Source organism: Haliotis rufescens, unplaced genomic scaffold, assembly GCF_023055435.1.
Source record: "Haliotis rufescens isolate VD_foot unplaced genomic scaffold, xgHalRufe1.0.p SCAF_30, whole genome shotgun sequence".
Classification (NCBI taxonomy): Eukaryota; Metazoa; Mollusca; class Gastropoda; order Lepetellida; family Haliotidae; genus Haliotis; species Haliotis rufescens.
This window is the reverse complement of record NW_025964002.1, coordinates 1,043,863-1,059,949: the sequence shown is the minus strand read 5'-3', so window position 1 is coordinate 1,059,949 and position 16,087 is coordinate 1,043,863. Positions and strand designations below refer to the sequence as shown.

The following is a 16,087-nucleotide window of genomic DNA, read 5'->3' as shown; positions in this document are numbered from 1 at the left end:
TGGATCATTATTTTCTATTTCGTTTAAGTTAGCTTCGTTGCAGATATCTTGGAATTGGTCCCAGTTAGCTTTATTGTAATGGAAGTTTGGTTCTTGGTTTTCTGTTTGGATTGCTACGTTTGTATTTCCTATGGTTATGTTTATGGGGAAGTGGTCACTACCTAGCGGGACGTCGTGCAGTTCCCATTGAGTACTTTGGGCTAGATCTGCGGTGCATATGGTTAGGTCGATAGCCGACATTTTTTGGTTTACCTTATCGTACCTCGTGGGTTGGTTGCTATTAAGGAGTACTAGGTCGTTTGTTTCTATCCATTCGGAGATTAATTTGCCATCATTATCTATTTTATCATCCATGCTCCATGTAGGATGGTGAGCGTTAAAGTCTCCTAGGAATATAGTAGATTTATCGCTTATTTGGAGTAGTTTGTTTAGATCCTCAGGTTGGACTTTTTGTTCCGCCCAGTGGTAAATATTTATGATGTTTATGTTTCGGTTATTTAATGTGATTTTAATGCCGTTGGCTTCTAGGTTTGGCGTGTCTATTTTTATTTCTTCGTAATTTATATCTTCCCTGATAAATATGATTAGTCCTCCTGCGGCTCTTCTTGTTTTCGGTTTAGCTCTGTCAGTTCTAACTGAGTTGTAGTTAGGTAGTGTTAATTTGGATTTTTTTGAGAATTTGGTTTCCTGTATACAAGCAATGTGAGGGCCTTTATTTAGTTTAAATTTAGTTTTTAGTTTATGGCCGTGGGAGGTGAGTCCGTTGGCGTTCCACTGAAAAATATTTAGTCCTTCGAATATTGGGTTCGGGTGATTGGTGATTTAGTTTTTAGTTTTTATTTTATTCGGTGAGTTCTTTTAGATGGAGGTTAAAGAGGAAGAAGGGAAGATCAGTTAATTTTAGATTGAAAGCTACTTTGTAGAAGGATTTCATGCTAGCTTTTGGTGAGTTTTGACTATGCATGTATGCTAGGAGTAAGGTGAGGTTATTTAGGTTTTGGGTGTTGGCTGGTTGGGGAGTTTGGTTTGGTACGCATCAGTCGGAAAGCGCACGTTAAATCTCCAAAGTAAGTAAGTAAGTAAGTATGCGTTGATAATCAAGTGAGTGAGCAAGCGTTGAGAAATGAGCGATTTAGTAAGTGAGCAAGCGTTGATGAGTGAGTGATTTAGTAAGTGAGCAAGTGTTGATGAGTGAGTGATTTAGTAAGTGAGCAAGTGTTGATGAGTGAGTGATTGAGTAAGTGAGCAAGCGTTGAGAAATGAGCGATTTAGTAAGTGAGCAAGCGTTGATGAGTGAGTGATTTAGTAAGTGAGCAAGTGTTGATGAGTGAGTGATTTAGTAAGTGAGCAAGTGTTGATGAGTGAGTGATTTAGTAAGTGAGCAAGTGTTGATGAGTGAGTGATTTAGTAAGTGAGCAAGTGTTGATGAGTGAGTGATTTAGTAAGTGAGCAAGCGTTGAGAAATGAGCGATTTAGTAAGTGAGCAAGCGTTGATGAGTGAGTGATTTAGTAAGTGAGCAAGTGTTGATGAGTGAGTGATTTAGTAAGTGAGCAAGTGTTGATGAGTGAGTGATTTAGTAAGTGAGCAAGTGTTGATGAGTGAGTGATTTAGTAAGTGAGCAAGTGTTGATAAATGAGTGATTTAGTAAGTGAGCAAGTGTTGATGAGTGAGTGATTTAGTAAGTGAGCAAGTGTTGATGAGTGAGTGATTTAGTAAGTGAGCAAGTGTTGATGAGTGAGTGATTTAGTAAGTGAGCAAGCGTTGAGAAATGAGCGATTTAGTAAGTGAGCAAGTGTTGATGAGTGAGTGATTTAGTAAGTGAGCAAGTGTTGATGAGTGAGTGATTTAGTAAGTGAGCAAGTGTTGATGAGTGAGTGATTTAGTAAGTGAGCAAGTGTTGATGAGTGAGTGATTTAGTAAGTGAGCAAGCGTTGAGAAATGAGCGATTTAGTAAGTGAGCAAGTGTTGATGAGTGAGCGATTTAGTAAGTGAGCAAGCGTTGATGAGTGAGTGATTTAGTAAGTGAGCAAGTGTTGATGAGTGAGTGATTTAGTAAGTGAGCAAGCGTTGAGAAATGAGCGATTTAGTAATTGAGCAAGCGTTGATGAGTGAGTGATTTAGTAAGTGAGCAAGTGTTGATGAGTGAGTGATTTAGTAAGTGAGCAAGTGTTGATGAGTGAGTGATTTAGTAAGTGAGCAAGCGTTGAGAAATGAGCGATTTAGTAAGTGAGCAAGCGTTGAGAAATGAGTGATTTAGTAAGTGAGCAAGTGTTGATGAGTGAGTGATTTAGTAAATGAGCAAGTGTTGATGAGTGAGTGATTTAGTAAGTGAGCAAGTGTTGATGAGTGAGCGATTTAGTAAGTGAGCAAGTGTTGATGAGTGAGTGATTTAGTAAGTGAGCAAGCGTTGATGAGTGAGTGATTTAGTAAGTGAGCAAGTGTTGATGAGTGAGTGATTTAGTAAGTGAGCAAGTGTTGATGAGTGAGTGATTTAGTAAGTGAGCAAGTGTTGATGAGTGAGTGATTTAGTAAGTGAGCAAGTGTTGATGAGTGAGTGATTTAGTAAGTGAGCAAGTGTTGATGAGTGAGCGATTTAGTAAGTGAGCAAGTGTTGAGAAATGAGCGATTTAGTAAGTGAGCAAGTGTTGATGAGTGAGTGATTTAGTAAGTGAGCAAGCGTTGATGAGTGAGTGATTTAGTAAATGAGCAAGTGTTGATGAGTGAGTGATTTAGTAAGTGAGCAAGTGTTGATGAGTGAGTGATTTAGTAAGTGAGCAAGCGTTGATGAGTGAGTGATTTAGTAAATGAGCAAGTGTTGATGAGTGAGTGATTTAGTAAGTGAGCAAGTGTTGATGAGTGAGTGATTTAGTAAGTGAGCAAGTGTCGATGAGTGAGTGATTTAGTAAGTGAGCAAGCGTTGATGAGTGAGTGATTTAGTAAATGAGCAAGTGTTGATGAGTGAGTGATTTAGTAAGTGAGCAAGTGTTGATGAGTGAGTGATTTAGTAAGTGAGCAAGTGTTGATGAGTGAGTGATTTAGTAAGTGAGCAAGTGTTGATGAGTGAGTGATTTAGTAAGTGAGCAAGTGTTGATGAGTGAGTGATTTAGTAAGTGAGCAAGTGTTGATGAGTGAGTGATTTAGTAAGTGAGCAAGTGTTGATGAGTGAGTGATTTAGTAAGTGAGCAAGTGTTGATGAGTGAGTGATTTAGTAAGTGAGCAAGTGTTGATGAGTGAGTGATTTAGTAAGTGAGCAAGCGTTGATAAATGAGTGATTTAGTAAGTGAGCAAGTGTTGATGAGTGAGTGATTTAGTAAGTGAGCAAGCGTTGATGAGTGAGTGATTTAGTAAGTGAGCAAGCGTTGATAAATGAGTGATTTAGTAAGTGAGCAAGTGTTGATGAGTGAGTGATTTAGTAAGTGAGCAAGTGTTGATGAGTGAGTGATTTAGTAAGTGAGCAAGCGTTGAGAAATGAGCGATTTAGTAAGTGAGCAAGCGTTGATGAGTGAGTGATTTAGTAAGTGAGCAAGTGTTGATGAGTGAGTGATTTAGTAAGTGAGCAAGTGTTGATGAGTGAGTGATTTAGTAAGTGAGCAAGTGTTGATGAGTGAGTGATTTAGTAAGTGAGCAAGTGTTGATAAATGAGTGATTTAGTAAGTGAGCAAGTGTTGATGAGTGAGTGATTTAGTAAGTGAGCAAGTGTTGATGAGTGAGTGATTTAGTAAGTGAGCAAGTGTTGATGAGTGAGTGATTTAGTAAGTGAGCAAGCGTTGAGAAATGAGCGATTTAGTAAGTGAGCAAGCGTTGATGAGTGAGTGATTTAGTAAGTGAGCAAGTGTTGATGAGTGAGTGATTTAGTAAGTGAGCAAGTGTTGATGAGTGAGTGATTTAGTAAGTGAGCAAGCGTTGAGAAATGAGCGATTTAGTAAGTGAGCAAGTGTTGATGAGTGAGTGATTTAGTAAGTGAGCAAGTGTTGATGAGTGAGTGATTTAGTAAGTGAGCAAGTGTTGATGAGTGAGTGATTTAGTAAGTGAGCAAGTGTTGATGAGTGAGTGATTTAGTAAGTGAGCAAGCGTTGAGAAATGAGCGATTTAGTAAGTGAGCAAGTGTTGATGAGTGAGCGATTTAGTAAGTGAGCAAGCGTTGATGAGTGAGTGATTTAGTAAGTGAGCAAGTGTTGATGAGTGAGTGATTTAGTAAGTGAGCAAGCGTTGAGAAATGAGCGATTTAGTAATTGAGCAAGCGTTGATGAGTGAGTGATTTAGTAAGTGAGCAAGTGTTGATGAGTGAGTGATTTAGTAAGTGAGCAAGTGTTGATGAGTGAGTGATTTAGTAAGTGAGCAAGCGTTGAGAAATGAGCGATTTAGTAAGTGAGCAAGCGTTGAGAAATGAGTGATTTAGTAAGTGAGCAAGTGTTGATGAGTGAGTGATTTAGTAAATGAGCAAGTGTTGATGAGTGAGTGATTTAGTAAGTGAGCAAGTGTTGATGAGTGAGCGATTTAGTAAGTGAGCAAGTGTTGATGAGTGAGTGATTTAGTAAGTGAGCAAGCGTTGATGAGTGAGTGATTTAGTAAGTGAGCAAGTGTTGATGAGTGAGTGATTTAGTAAGTGAGCAAGTGTTGATGAGTGAGTGATTTAGTAAGTGAGCAAGTGTTGATGAGTGAGTGATTTAGTAAGTGAGCAAGTGTTGATGAGTGAGTGATTTAGTAAGTGAGCAAGTGTTGATGAGTGAGCGATTTAGTAAGTGAGCAAGTGTTGAGAAATGAGCGATTTAGTAAGTGAGCAAGTGTTGATGAGTGAGTGATTTAGTAAGTGAGCAAGCGTTGATGAGTGAGTGATTTAGTAAATGAGCAAGTGTTGATGAGTGAGTGATTTAGTAAGTGAGCAAGTGTTGATGAGTGAGTGATTTAGTAAGTGAGCAAGTGTCGATGAGTGAGTGATTTAGTAAGTGAGCAAGCGTTGATGAGTGAGTGATTTAGTAAATGAGCAAGTGTTGATGAGTGAGTGATTTAGTAAGTGAGCAAGTGTTGATGAGTGAGTGATTTAGTAAGTGAGCAAGTGTTGATGAGTGAGTGATTTAGTAAGTGAGCAAGTGTTGATGAGTGAGTGATTTAGTAAGTGAGCAAGTGTTGATGAGTGAGTGATTTAGTAAGTGAGCAAGTGTTGATGAGTGAGTGATTTAGTAAGTGAGCAAGTGTTGATGAGTGAGTGATTTAGTAAGTGAGCAAGTGTTGATGAGTGAGTGATTTAGTAAGTGAGCAAGTGTTGATGAGTGAGTGATTTAGTAAGTGAGCAAGCGTTGATAAATGAGTGATTTAGTAAGTGAGCAAGTGTTGATGAGTGAGTGATTTAGTAAGTGAGCAAGTGTTGATGAGTGAGTGATTTAGTAAGTGAGCAAGTGTTGATGAGTGAGTGATTTAGTAAGTGAGCAAGCGTTGATAAATGAGTGATTTAGTAAGTGAGCAAGTGTTGATGAGTGAGTGATTTAGTAAGTGAGCAAGTGTTGATGAGTGAGTGATTTAGTAAGTGAGCAAGTGTTGATGAGTGAGTGATTTAGTAAGTGAGCAAGTGTTGATGAGTGAGTGATTTAGTAAGTGAGCAAGCGTTGATAAATGAGTGATTTAGTAAGTGAGCAAGTGTTGATGAGTGAGTGATTTAGTAAGTGAGCAAGTGTTGATGAGTGAGTGATTTAGTAAGTGAGCAAGTGTTGATGAGTGAGTGATTTAGTAAGTGAGCAAGTGTTGATGAGTGAGTGATTTAGTAAGTGAGCAAGTGTTGATGAGTGAGTGATTTAGTAAGTGAGCAAGTGTTGATGAGTGAGTGATTTAGTAAGTGAGCAAGTGTTGATGAGTGAGTGATTTAGTAAGTGAGCAAGTGTTGATGAGTGAGTGATTTAGTAAGTGAGCAAGTGTTGATGAGTGAGTGATTTAGTAAGTGAGCAAGTGTTGATGAGTGAGTGATTTAGTAAGTGAGCAAGTGTTGATGAGTGAGTGATTTAGTAAGTGAGCAAGTGTTGATGAGTGAGTGATTTAGTAAGTGAGCAAGTGTTGATGAGTGAGTGATTTAGTAAGTGAGCAAGTGTTGATGAGTGAGTGATTTAGTAAGTGAGCAAGTGTTGATGAGTGAGTGATTTAGTAAGTGAGCAAGTGTTGATGAGTGAGTGATTTAGTAAGTGAGCAAGTGTTGATAAATGAGCGATTTAGTAAATGAGCAAGTGTTGATGAGTGAGTGATTTAGTAAGTGAGCAAGTGTTGATGAGTGAGTGATTTAGTAAGTGAGCAAGTGTTGATGAGTGAGTGAATGAGCGTTGATAAGTGAGTGAGTGAGCGTTGATAAGTGAGTGAGCGAGCGTTGATAAGTGAGTGAGTGAGCGTCGATAAGTCAGTGAGCGTCGATAAGTGAGTGAGTGAGCGTTGATAAGTGAGTGAGTGAGCGTTGATAAGTGAGTGAGTGAGCGAGCGTTGATAAGTGAGTGAGTGAGCCAGCATTGATAAGTGAGTGAGTGAGCGAGCGTTGATAAGTGAGTGAGTGAGCCAGCATTGATAAGTGAGTGAGTGAGCGAGCGTTGATAAGTGAGTGAGTGAGTGAGCCAGCATTGATAAGTGAGTGATTTAGTCCCACCTGTAATGTCTGAGGCTCTCACCAGGACACCAAGAGTTAGAAGAAAGTAGCAAATTAATTGGACCGACGCCATTCTGAAACAAGATAAACACTAGGTGGAACTTAAAACTCACAATTTGAAATATCTATACATCTTACACAGTCGAGCCTAGAACTGGAAAACTTGTGATTGATAGCATGATCAAATTTTCACGACAACTATAGTTCAAATCATTTCTCACTCCAAACGAAGTCTGATTTTAGATTAGCATCACGGAATCTATACTGAGCCAAATTAAAAACTTCACATTTTTAAAAGTAATCCCATATATGATATACAACGGACACATGTATCAGAGAAGGTAATTTTTAATTATTAATGTCCAAAGAAGGTTTTTAATTAACGGTGGTAACCATAATTTGTTCCAAGCACCAAGGTATTCGGTAATAACATCAACAGTTTAAATCATAAGTCCCAAGCACGAGAATCTGATGGCACACAAGTTCAGTAGCGTGTATGGCTACCATGTGCGTTGACAACTACCACACAACGCCTCCGCATGGACCTTGTGATGCTTGTGAACACATGATTGGGAAGACGACGCCATTGTTGCTGCAAAATGGTGCCAAGATCTTGCAAATTCTGTGGTTGGTTCTGGAGAGTGCGCAGACATCTGCCAAGGGCATCCCAGACGTGTTCGATGGGATTGAGGTCGGGAGACCTTGACGTCCAGTCCATGACGCTGACTCCCGCATTCTGAAGGAAATTCCTTGTCAATATTTCTGTGTGGGGTCTGGCATTGTCGTGTTGGAAGATCAAACCGGGTCCATGTGCTGCCATAAAAGGCAGAAGTTCTGGTGTCAGTACCTGGTCGCGGTAAGCAGCAGCGTTGAGGTTGCCACGGATGACAAGACGGAGGTGACGTAAGCCAATCTGACGATCCACTGCTTGTGACGTCACACGTGGTCGACCTGGCCGAGGGCGATCAGCGGTGGTACCCGTTTGCTGTAGACGCGTCTGTAAATCATAAACAGTCCGTCAACTACAACCCATCGTCCTTGCGACTTCAGCTTCGGACGTTCCCGTCTACAACATGCCGATGGTGTGTTCACGTTGCACATTTGAAAGGCGTGGCATGACAAATGGCCTGAAAGACTTTTGTTTTCTTGTGTTTTTCTTTTTCATTGTTAATGCCTGCTAACAAGTAACGTGCGGTATTATGGCCACGTGACCAGTTGCACGTGAAAAACCACTTTTGCCACTATAGTGCTGTGCACATGATTTTGATCGACTCACCTGCACAAAAACGTGTGTTATCAGAAGATAATACGTGGCCATTACTGTTTAAATACACACTAAGGGCCCACACTGATAACTGGTCAAAATGTTAAAATTTTAGGATTGTGAAGTTTTTAATTTGGTTCAGTATAGTTTTGTTCACGTGACCGTCATCTGACACAACTTGGCACCAGTAGTGACCCAGATGTTGACATTGTGGAAGTAAAGCAACAAATTTCTAGTGCATACATAACAGCAGAGTCGATTGTACCTCTATCAAATAGCGATAACTCCAGGTCGTGAAAAGGTGAGCGTATCCTGCCCAACCGGACACATGTAAAGGCAAGTCAATTGTTTACCTAACAAAACTCGGGAACATCACATATACAAGTACAAATAAGGAATTGCATCGATTTGGTCACTGCTGAAATGGTAATTATATTTAACAGTATCTCTAAGCCAGACAGAGCATTCAACACAGCCATGTATTGAACAATCCCATCTACATATTGAACAATAGACAGCCATGTATTGAACAATCCCATCTTCGTCTTGAACAATACACAGCCATGTACTGAACAATCCCATCTTCATCCCGAACAATAGACAGCCATGTATTGAACAATCACATCTTCGTCTTGAACAATAGACAGCCATGTATTGAACAATCCCGTGTTCATCCTGAACAATAGACAGCCATGTATTGAACAATCCCGTCTTCGTCCTGGACAGTACACAGCCATGTATTGAACACTCTCATTTTGGTTTTGAACAACCAATGGCAATGTATGGAGCAACCTGATCTTGTTCCCGAACAATAGACAAAAATGTTTTGAACAATCTCACATTGTTCTTAAACAACAAACACCAATGTATTGAACAATCTACCTTGTTCTTGAACATCAAACACCCATGTATTGAACAATCTACCCCTGTTCATTAACAAGAGACAGCCATGTATTGAACAATCCCATTTTCGTCCTGAACAATAGAAAACCTCAAATGAACAATCTCACCTTGGTCCTCAACAACAGATAACCAGGTATTGGACAATCTTACCTCAGTCCTGGTGAAACATGAACAATAGACAACCGTGTACGTTGTATTGAACACTCTCATTTTGGTTTTGAACAACAAATGGCAATGTATGGAGCAACCTTACCATGTTCGTAAACAACAAACACCAATGTATTGAACAATCTACCCCCGTTCTTGAATAACAAACACCCATGTATTGAACAATCTGAACTTGTTGCTGAACAATAGACAACCGTGTATTGAACACGGTTGTCCTCAACAACAGATAACCAGATATTGAACAATCTTACCTCAGCCCTGAAGGAACATCCGTCAGTGTTTTAAACATTCTTACCTTGTTCCTGAACAATAGACAATCATGGATGGAACAATTCTTACCTTGTTCCTGAACAATAGACAACCGTGTATTGAACACTCTCATTTTGGTTTTGAACAGCAAACGGCAATGTATGGAGCAACCTTACCTTGTTCCTGAACAACAGTCAGCAGTGTTTTGAACAATCTTACCTTGTTCTTGAACAACAAACACCCATGTTTTGAACAATCTCACCTTGTCCTTGAACAACAGACAACCATGTGTTGAAGAATCTCACCCAGTTCCGAAACAAACAAACAAACACCCATGTATACACATTTGTAGCTTGTTCCTGAACGAACGACAACCATGTTTTCAACAACCTCATCTTGCTCCTGAACAACAAACACCCATCTAATGAACAATCTTACTTCAATCAAACATCCGCCAGTGTTTTAAACATTCTTACCTTGTTCCTGAACAATGGACAACCGAGTATTGAACAATGTTACCTTGTTCCTGAACAATAGACAACCGAGTATTGAACAATGTTACCTTGTTCCTGAACAATGGACAACCACGAATTGGACAAACGCACCTTCTTCGTGGACAATAAACACCCATGCACTGAACAGTCTTACCTCGTTCCTGAACATCAGACAGCAAATTATTGAACATCTGTACTTGTTTGCGACAACCAGACACCCAACCATTCAACACTTTATCATGTTTTGTGAACTGTCAGATCGATCACTTCACTACATTTTGTTGGCAAAGAAGAGAAGCAATTGCCATGAATTATGGATCAGTAGTAAATTCATGAAAGAGAAGCACTCGTTCACCTGCATGTCATATATTCTTCTGCCATACGGTACAGGTGATACAGCCTAGATTCTACTGCTAGATGATACAGGTGATATAGCCTATATTCTACTGCTATACGATACAAGTGATATAGCCTATATTCTACTGCTATACGATACACGTGATATAGCCTATATTCTACTGCTATACGATGCAGGTGATATAGCCTATATTCTACTGCTATACGATGCAGGTGATATAGCCTATATTCTACTGCTATATGATGCAGGTGATATAGCCTATATTCTACTGCTATATGATGCAGGTGATATAGCCTATATTCTACTGCTATACGATACAGGTGATATAGCCTATATTCTACTGCTATACGATGCAGGTGATATAGCCTATATTCTACTGCTATATGATACAGGTGATAGGGCCTATATTCTACTGCTATACGATACAGGTGATATAGCCTATATTCTACTGCTATACGATACAGGTGATATAGCCTATATTCTACTGCTATATGATGCAGGTGATATAGCCTATATTCTACTGCTATACGATACAGGTGATATAGCCTATATTCTACTGCTATACGATGCAGGTGATATAGCCTATATTCTACTGCTATATGATGCAGGTGATATAGCCTATATTCTACTGCTATATGATACAGGTGATATAGCCTATATTCTACTGCTATACGATGCAGGTGATATGGCCTATATTCTACTGCTATACGATGCAGGTGATATAGCCTATATTCTACTGCTATATGATGCAGGTGATATAGCCTATATTCTACTGCTATACGATACAGGTGATATAGCCTATATTCTACTGCTATACGATGCAGGTGATATAGCCTATATTCTACTGCTATATGATGCAGGTGATATAGCCTATATTCTACTGCTATATGATACAGGTGATAGGGCCTATATTCTACTGCTATACGATACAGGTGATATAGCCTATATTCTACTGCTATATGATGCAGGTGATATAGCCTATATTCTACTGCTATATGATACAGGTGATAGGGCCTATATTCTACTGCTATACGATACAGGTGATATAGCCTATATTCTACTGCTATACGATACAGGTGATATAGCCTATATTCTACTGCTATATGATGCAGGTGATATAGCCTATATTCTACTGCTATACGATACAGGTGATATAGCCTATATTCTACTGCTATACGATGCAGGTGATATAGCCTATATTCTACTGCTATATGATGCAGGTGATATAGCCTATATTCTACTGCTATATGATACAGGTGATAGGGCCTATATTCTACTGCTATACGATGCAGGTGATATGGCCTATATTCTACTGCTATACGATGCAGGTGATATAGCCTATATTCTACTGCTATATGATGCAGGTGATATAGCCTATATTCTACTGCTATACGATACAGGTGATATAGCCTATATTCTACTGCTATACGATGCAGGTGATATAGCCTATATTCTACTGCTATATGATGCAGGTGATATAGCCTATATTCTACTGCTATATGATACAGGTGATAGGGCCTATATTCTACTGCTATACGATACAGGTGATATAGCCTATATTCTACTGCTATACGATGCAGGTGATATAGCCTATATTCTACTGCTATATGATGCAGGTGATATAGCCTATATTCTACTGCTATACGATACAGGTGATATAGCCTATATTCTACTGCTATACGATGCAGGTGATATAGCCTATATTCTACTGCTATATGATGCAGGTGATATAGCCTATATTCTACTGCTATATGATACAGGTGATAGGGCCTCTATTCTACTGCTATACGATACAGGTGATATAGCCTATATTCTACTGCTATACGATACAGGTGATATAGCCTATATTCTCCTGCTATACGATACAGGTGATGTAGCCTAGATTCTACTGCTATACGATGCAGGTGATATAGCCTATATTCTCCTGCTAAAAAGTATAGGTGTGTTAGAGGGTCGGTAGTGTAGGCTCAGTGACTTGACTAGTTGTGTGTGAGTGAGCTTTGTTGGAGGGTCGGGTGTGTATCGGTGACGTGACTAGTTGTGTGTGAGTGAGGTGTGTTAGAGGGTCGGGTGTGTAGGCTCAGTGACGTGACTAGTTGTGTGTGAGTGAGGTTTGTTGGAGGGTCGGGTGTGTATCGGTGACGTGACTAGTTGTGTTTAGTGAGGTGTGTTGGAGGGTCGGGTGTGTATCGGTGACGTGACTAGTTGTGTTTAGTGAGGTGTGTTGGAGGGTCGGGTGTGTATCGGTGACGTGACTAGTTGTGTTTAGTGAGGTGTGTTAGAGGGTCGGGTGTGTAGGCCCTAACCCTGAAAAAAAGGAGTCAATGGGAAAACATTTGCTTTTCGCGGCGACGGAACACCCGTCCACGGTCCAATCAAACAAAACCAAACCAAAAAACAACAAAAGAAGTCCCTGGGAAAACATTTGCTTTTCGCGTAACCCCAAACCAACCACGAGTGCGCCTGCGCCGGACAAAGACGGATTTTCGCCAGGGACGGGTGCTCCCTCGCGGCCAGTAAACACCGTCCTGGCTTGGTTCCAATCAGATGGGCGAGCGCCCGTCCGACCGCGAGGAACCTTGCTAGCTCGGCTTAGGGCAAACTGAAAGCGAGTGATTTATAATTTGACGGCACGTCGGCATTATCAGGCGAAAAGATGACTGTTTAGGTTAAATTCTTCAAAATAATATTTCATACTGGTAAGACATCAGAAGAATGGTTGGTTAAATGGGGTTTAAATTAAGCCAATTTAGAAGAAGGGTAAGCCTTTGTTACTACAAACTACAAACCACTTCTATGAACACTTGTAAGATGCTATGGTAAGGTTTTTACTTTTCTTGTTAACAATATATTCACAACTTTCATTGAAGTAAATGGATATTATTTTATCTGAAGTCTAAACTGGTTTCAGAAAGAACTACTCTGCAATTCTGAGAGTGCTGGCGCAAGACTACAGGATGTCAAGAACTACCACACCAAATCAGAATCAGTCGTTTGGCCAGTAGCTTTCGTAGAGAAAGATGAAATGTAGATTGAGAGATCTGGCAGCTGTGTTTGGATGATCTTGTGTGATATTTGATGATTTTGTCAAATGTACATCTGTTGAGAAAATTAAAAGTGTCCAAGTTTTTCCAATATTTAGTGTTGTCTTTTTGAACAGGATGATATATAATATTTATTTACTGTAACCTACTTTATCAACACACAACAAAACTAAAATAATAGTTATAGCCTTTCTTCCCGTAATACAACGTCACCAGAAAGTCTATAATCTATACATTATATAATCAAAAGAAATAGAAGAAATGCACCAACAGGAAGTGACGTCAGCAGAAGAAACGTATTTCTTCTGCTGATAATTATTATTTTGTGGTGTGTACTAGCTACTGTTTACTGAAACCTACGTTATCAACCCACCACAAAACTAAAATAATATTTATATCCCAAATAGAGAGATACTACCAGATATTTAACAGAAAATGCATGGATTCTGCAAAATGTATATAGGAAATTAACGTTTTATGTAATAGACATCATCGAAACATCATAAATGCAAACAATAAACCTCATTTTGTCAAAACATCAGTTGTGTAAGAGGCAGGGGTTTTACTGTGTACATAGTGGTCAAAGAACACTGATCTTGTCTTCCAGCGACCCATGCGCATAATTGTATCTGGTTCAAACCTCATGTCTATAGCCTTAGTCGCCCCCGTCGGCCTAGAAGATGTGGCTGTATAACATCCACCTAAACCTGCTAATCTGATTGCTTCGTTTAGGATCGAACCGACTGTAGCAGCAGTTATTGCCTTGTAAGGTCGTTGCAGTGTTAGAAATACTGGCATATCCTGTTTGGGCCTAACACCATTTGTCCGTTCTATGTACACTTTAAGAGCTTTAACTGGGTTAACTGTTCTATGATCCTGGTGGGAGATGTACCTCGAATCCTGACCTGTCAGTGTCATTCTTTATACCATGCAACCATATGGTTGCGCTATCATCATCATGGAAAAGTACATCATCAGTTGAAAATACCACTGCTTTTGTCACATTGTCATTGGGATCAAACACAACGCCTTTAGGGGCTATGTCCGAGGGTCTCAACATTAATGTTAAAGACAACAATACAATAACCTTTAACCTTAACAATTTAAGCTGTAGATGCAGATTGTTTGGCCATTGACGAAATAAATTGATAAACGGTTCCACAGGCATGATCTTTGACCGTTTACGGGGTTGTAGAGTATTAGATTAAATCAATGCTTTGATCATCATATTGACTCCATAATTGTCCAAAACTGACATTTGAACAAGTGAGTGAGAGCAGCGACTGTTGTCTATATTTGAGATAATAGTCTAGATAAACTATCAGCTTTTGAGCGCAAATATTCAACTATAGTTATTTCATCACATCTCGGAAATGACCGTTCATTATCATGACAAAATTGTTGTAGTTTCTGAATAGCTCCGTTGTACACTTTAAAAGTGCTTGGTGCCAGACAAAGCGGTAGATGACTTTTGGCCCTGTCTGACCAACCTTTTTGTTCTAGATTCCGTCTTCACACACTCTCCAGGCGTATAGGCGTCATTTGTGATTTCTCAAAGGTTCCACCTTGCTCGTTGAACTTAGAATTGTCCAGGAGGTCTTTTGAATTCGAATTGGGGAACAGGTCAATATCGTTCTCAGTTTGTGAAACCACGGTCTGTTTCTCCACGCATGTGCTATGATTTTTCCTGGATGACCTTGTCTATGACCTCTGGTGATAGACGGAAGGGCGGATTCACAAAGTTGTTGTGAATCCCCCAGTTTGCTTGAGACAAAGCGCCCACCCCTGAACTGCCCGTGTCCCAAAATCGACTGTTGTATGTTCCGTAACCTGTCGAACTTGATACACACTGACCAGAGATGCGAGCCAACACTCTGGCCTCAATCCTACGTAAAGCAAGACAACGCCTTATGTCTTTTTTCAGTTTCCTTACCCGTGATGTTGGGATTCTCAACTAAGTCAGGCTTATCCCAATTGATAAAAAACCCAAGCTTTGAAAGAGTGTTCACTAATTGTTCGTTTTGTGATACGATATGTGCAGGAGTACTCATAAGTAGAATGTCATCTACATAACACACAACTCTCAGTCCAAGAGATCGCAGATACGTAACAACTGGTTTGAGAATTTTACAAAAATAGTACTGAGCTATTGATAAGCCAAATTGGGGAATCTTCCATCGATAAAAGGTATTTTGCCACTGAAACCCAAGATAATCTCTGTCATCTTGGTGTATGGTTTTACGCCGCTTTTAGCAATATTCCAGCAATATCACGGCGGGGGACACCAGAAATGGGCTTCACACATTGTACCCATGTCGGGAATCGAACCCATGTCTCAAGCATGACGAGCGAACGCTTTAACCACTAGGCTTCTCGACCGCCCCCGTCAGCTAGAGAGGGTATAGCCTCTGCGTTCTGGGATCCCGGGATGGTGGACTATCTTCCACAAGGCCAGGCAATACACGGAGCAGATTATGCTGCACGTATGAGACAATTATGGGATGAAATTAAGACTCAGGGACTCAAGAAGCTGCCAAAAGGTGTACTCTTCCACCAGGACAAAGGGACACCCACCTTGTTCTCCTCACCTGGCTCAGGCAGACTTCCACCGTGATTCTGAACATGAACAAAACTCATTTCGACTCCACCGATAACGTCATAGCATCCGTGGAGAACATTTTGGACAGCCAAGAGAAGGACTTCTTCGGAACTGGGATAAAATCCCCCCAACATCGTTGTAGATGTGTGTCAATGTGAAAGGGGATTATGTTCGTCCGACGCAAATATTGTTTTTGAACGGGTGGCCCAGTCGTCAAGGGTGCAGCAATTCCACGTGCAGAGTTGTGTCCTTTGGGACTCGAGAAACCTATGATTGTGGGTTTGAATCCCGGATAGCCCTGATTATGTTTCTAGATTTGTCAGCTTTATACCCGTGCTTGTGGGTTTCACCAAAGTGGTAAACGTCTAAGACCTGCATCACTTCGGGC

At 40.2% G+C, this 16,087-nt stretch overlaps 1 protein-coding gene across 1 annotated transcript in view; it reads right to left on the bottom strand.

The window, feature by feature from the left end:
- Positions 1 to 15,737, bottom strand: part of LOC124152185 (GATA zinc finger domain-containing protein 14-like) — a 46,405-nt gene extending 30,668 nt beyond the window's left edge. Inside the window, exons 1-2 of the mRNA XM_046525025.2 lie at positions 15,675 to 15,737; positions 9,295 to 9,301 (exon numbers count right to left, since the gene is read on the bottom strand). Coding sequence (XP_046380981.2) covers positions 9,295 to 9,301; positions 15,675 to 15,737 — 70 coding nt within the window. The remainder of the gene's footprint in view (positions 1 to 9,294; positions 9,302 to 15,674) is intronic.
- Positions 15,738 to 16,087: the final 350 nt, after the last annotated feature.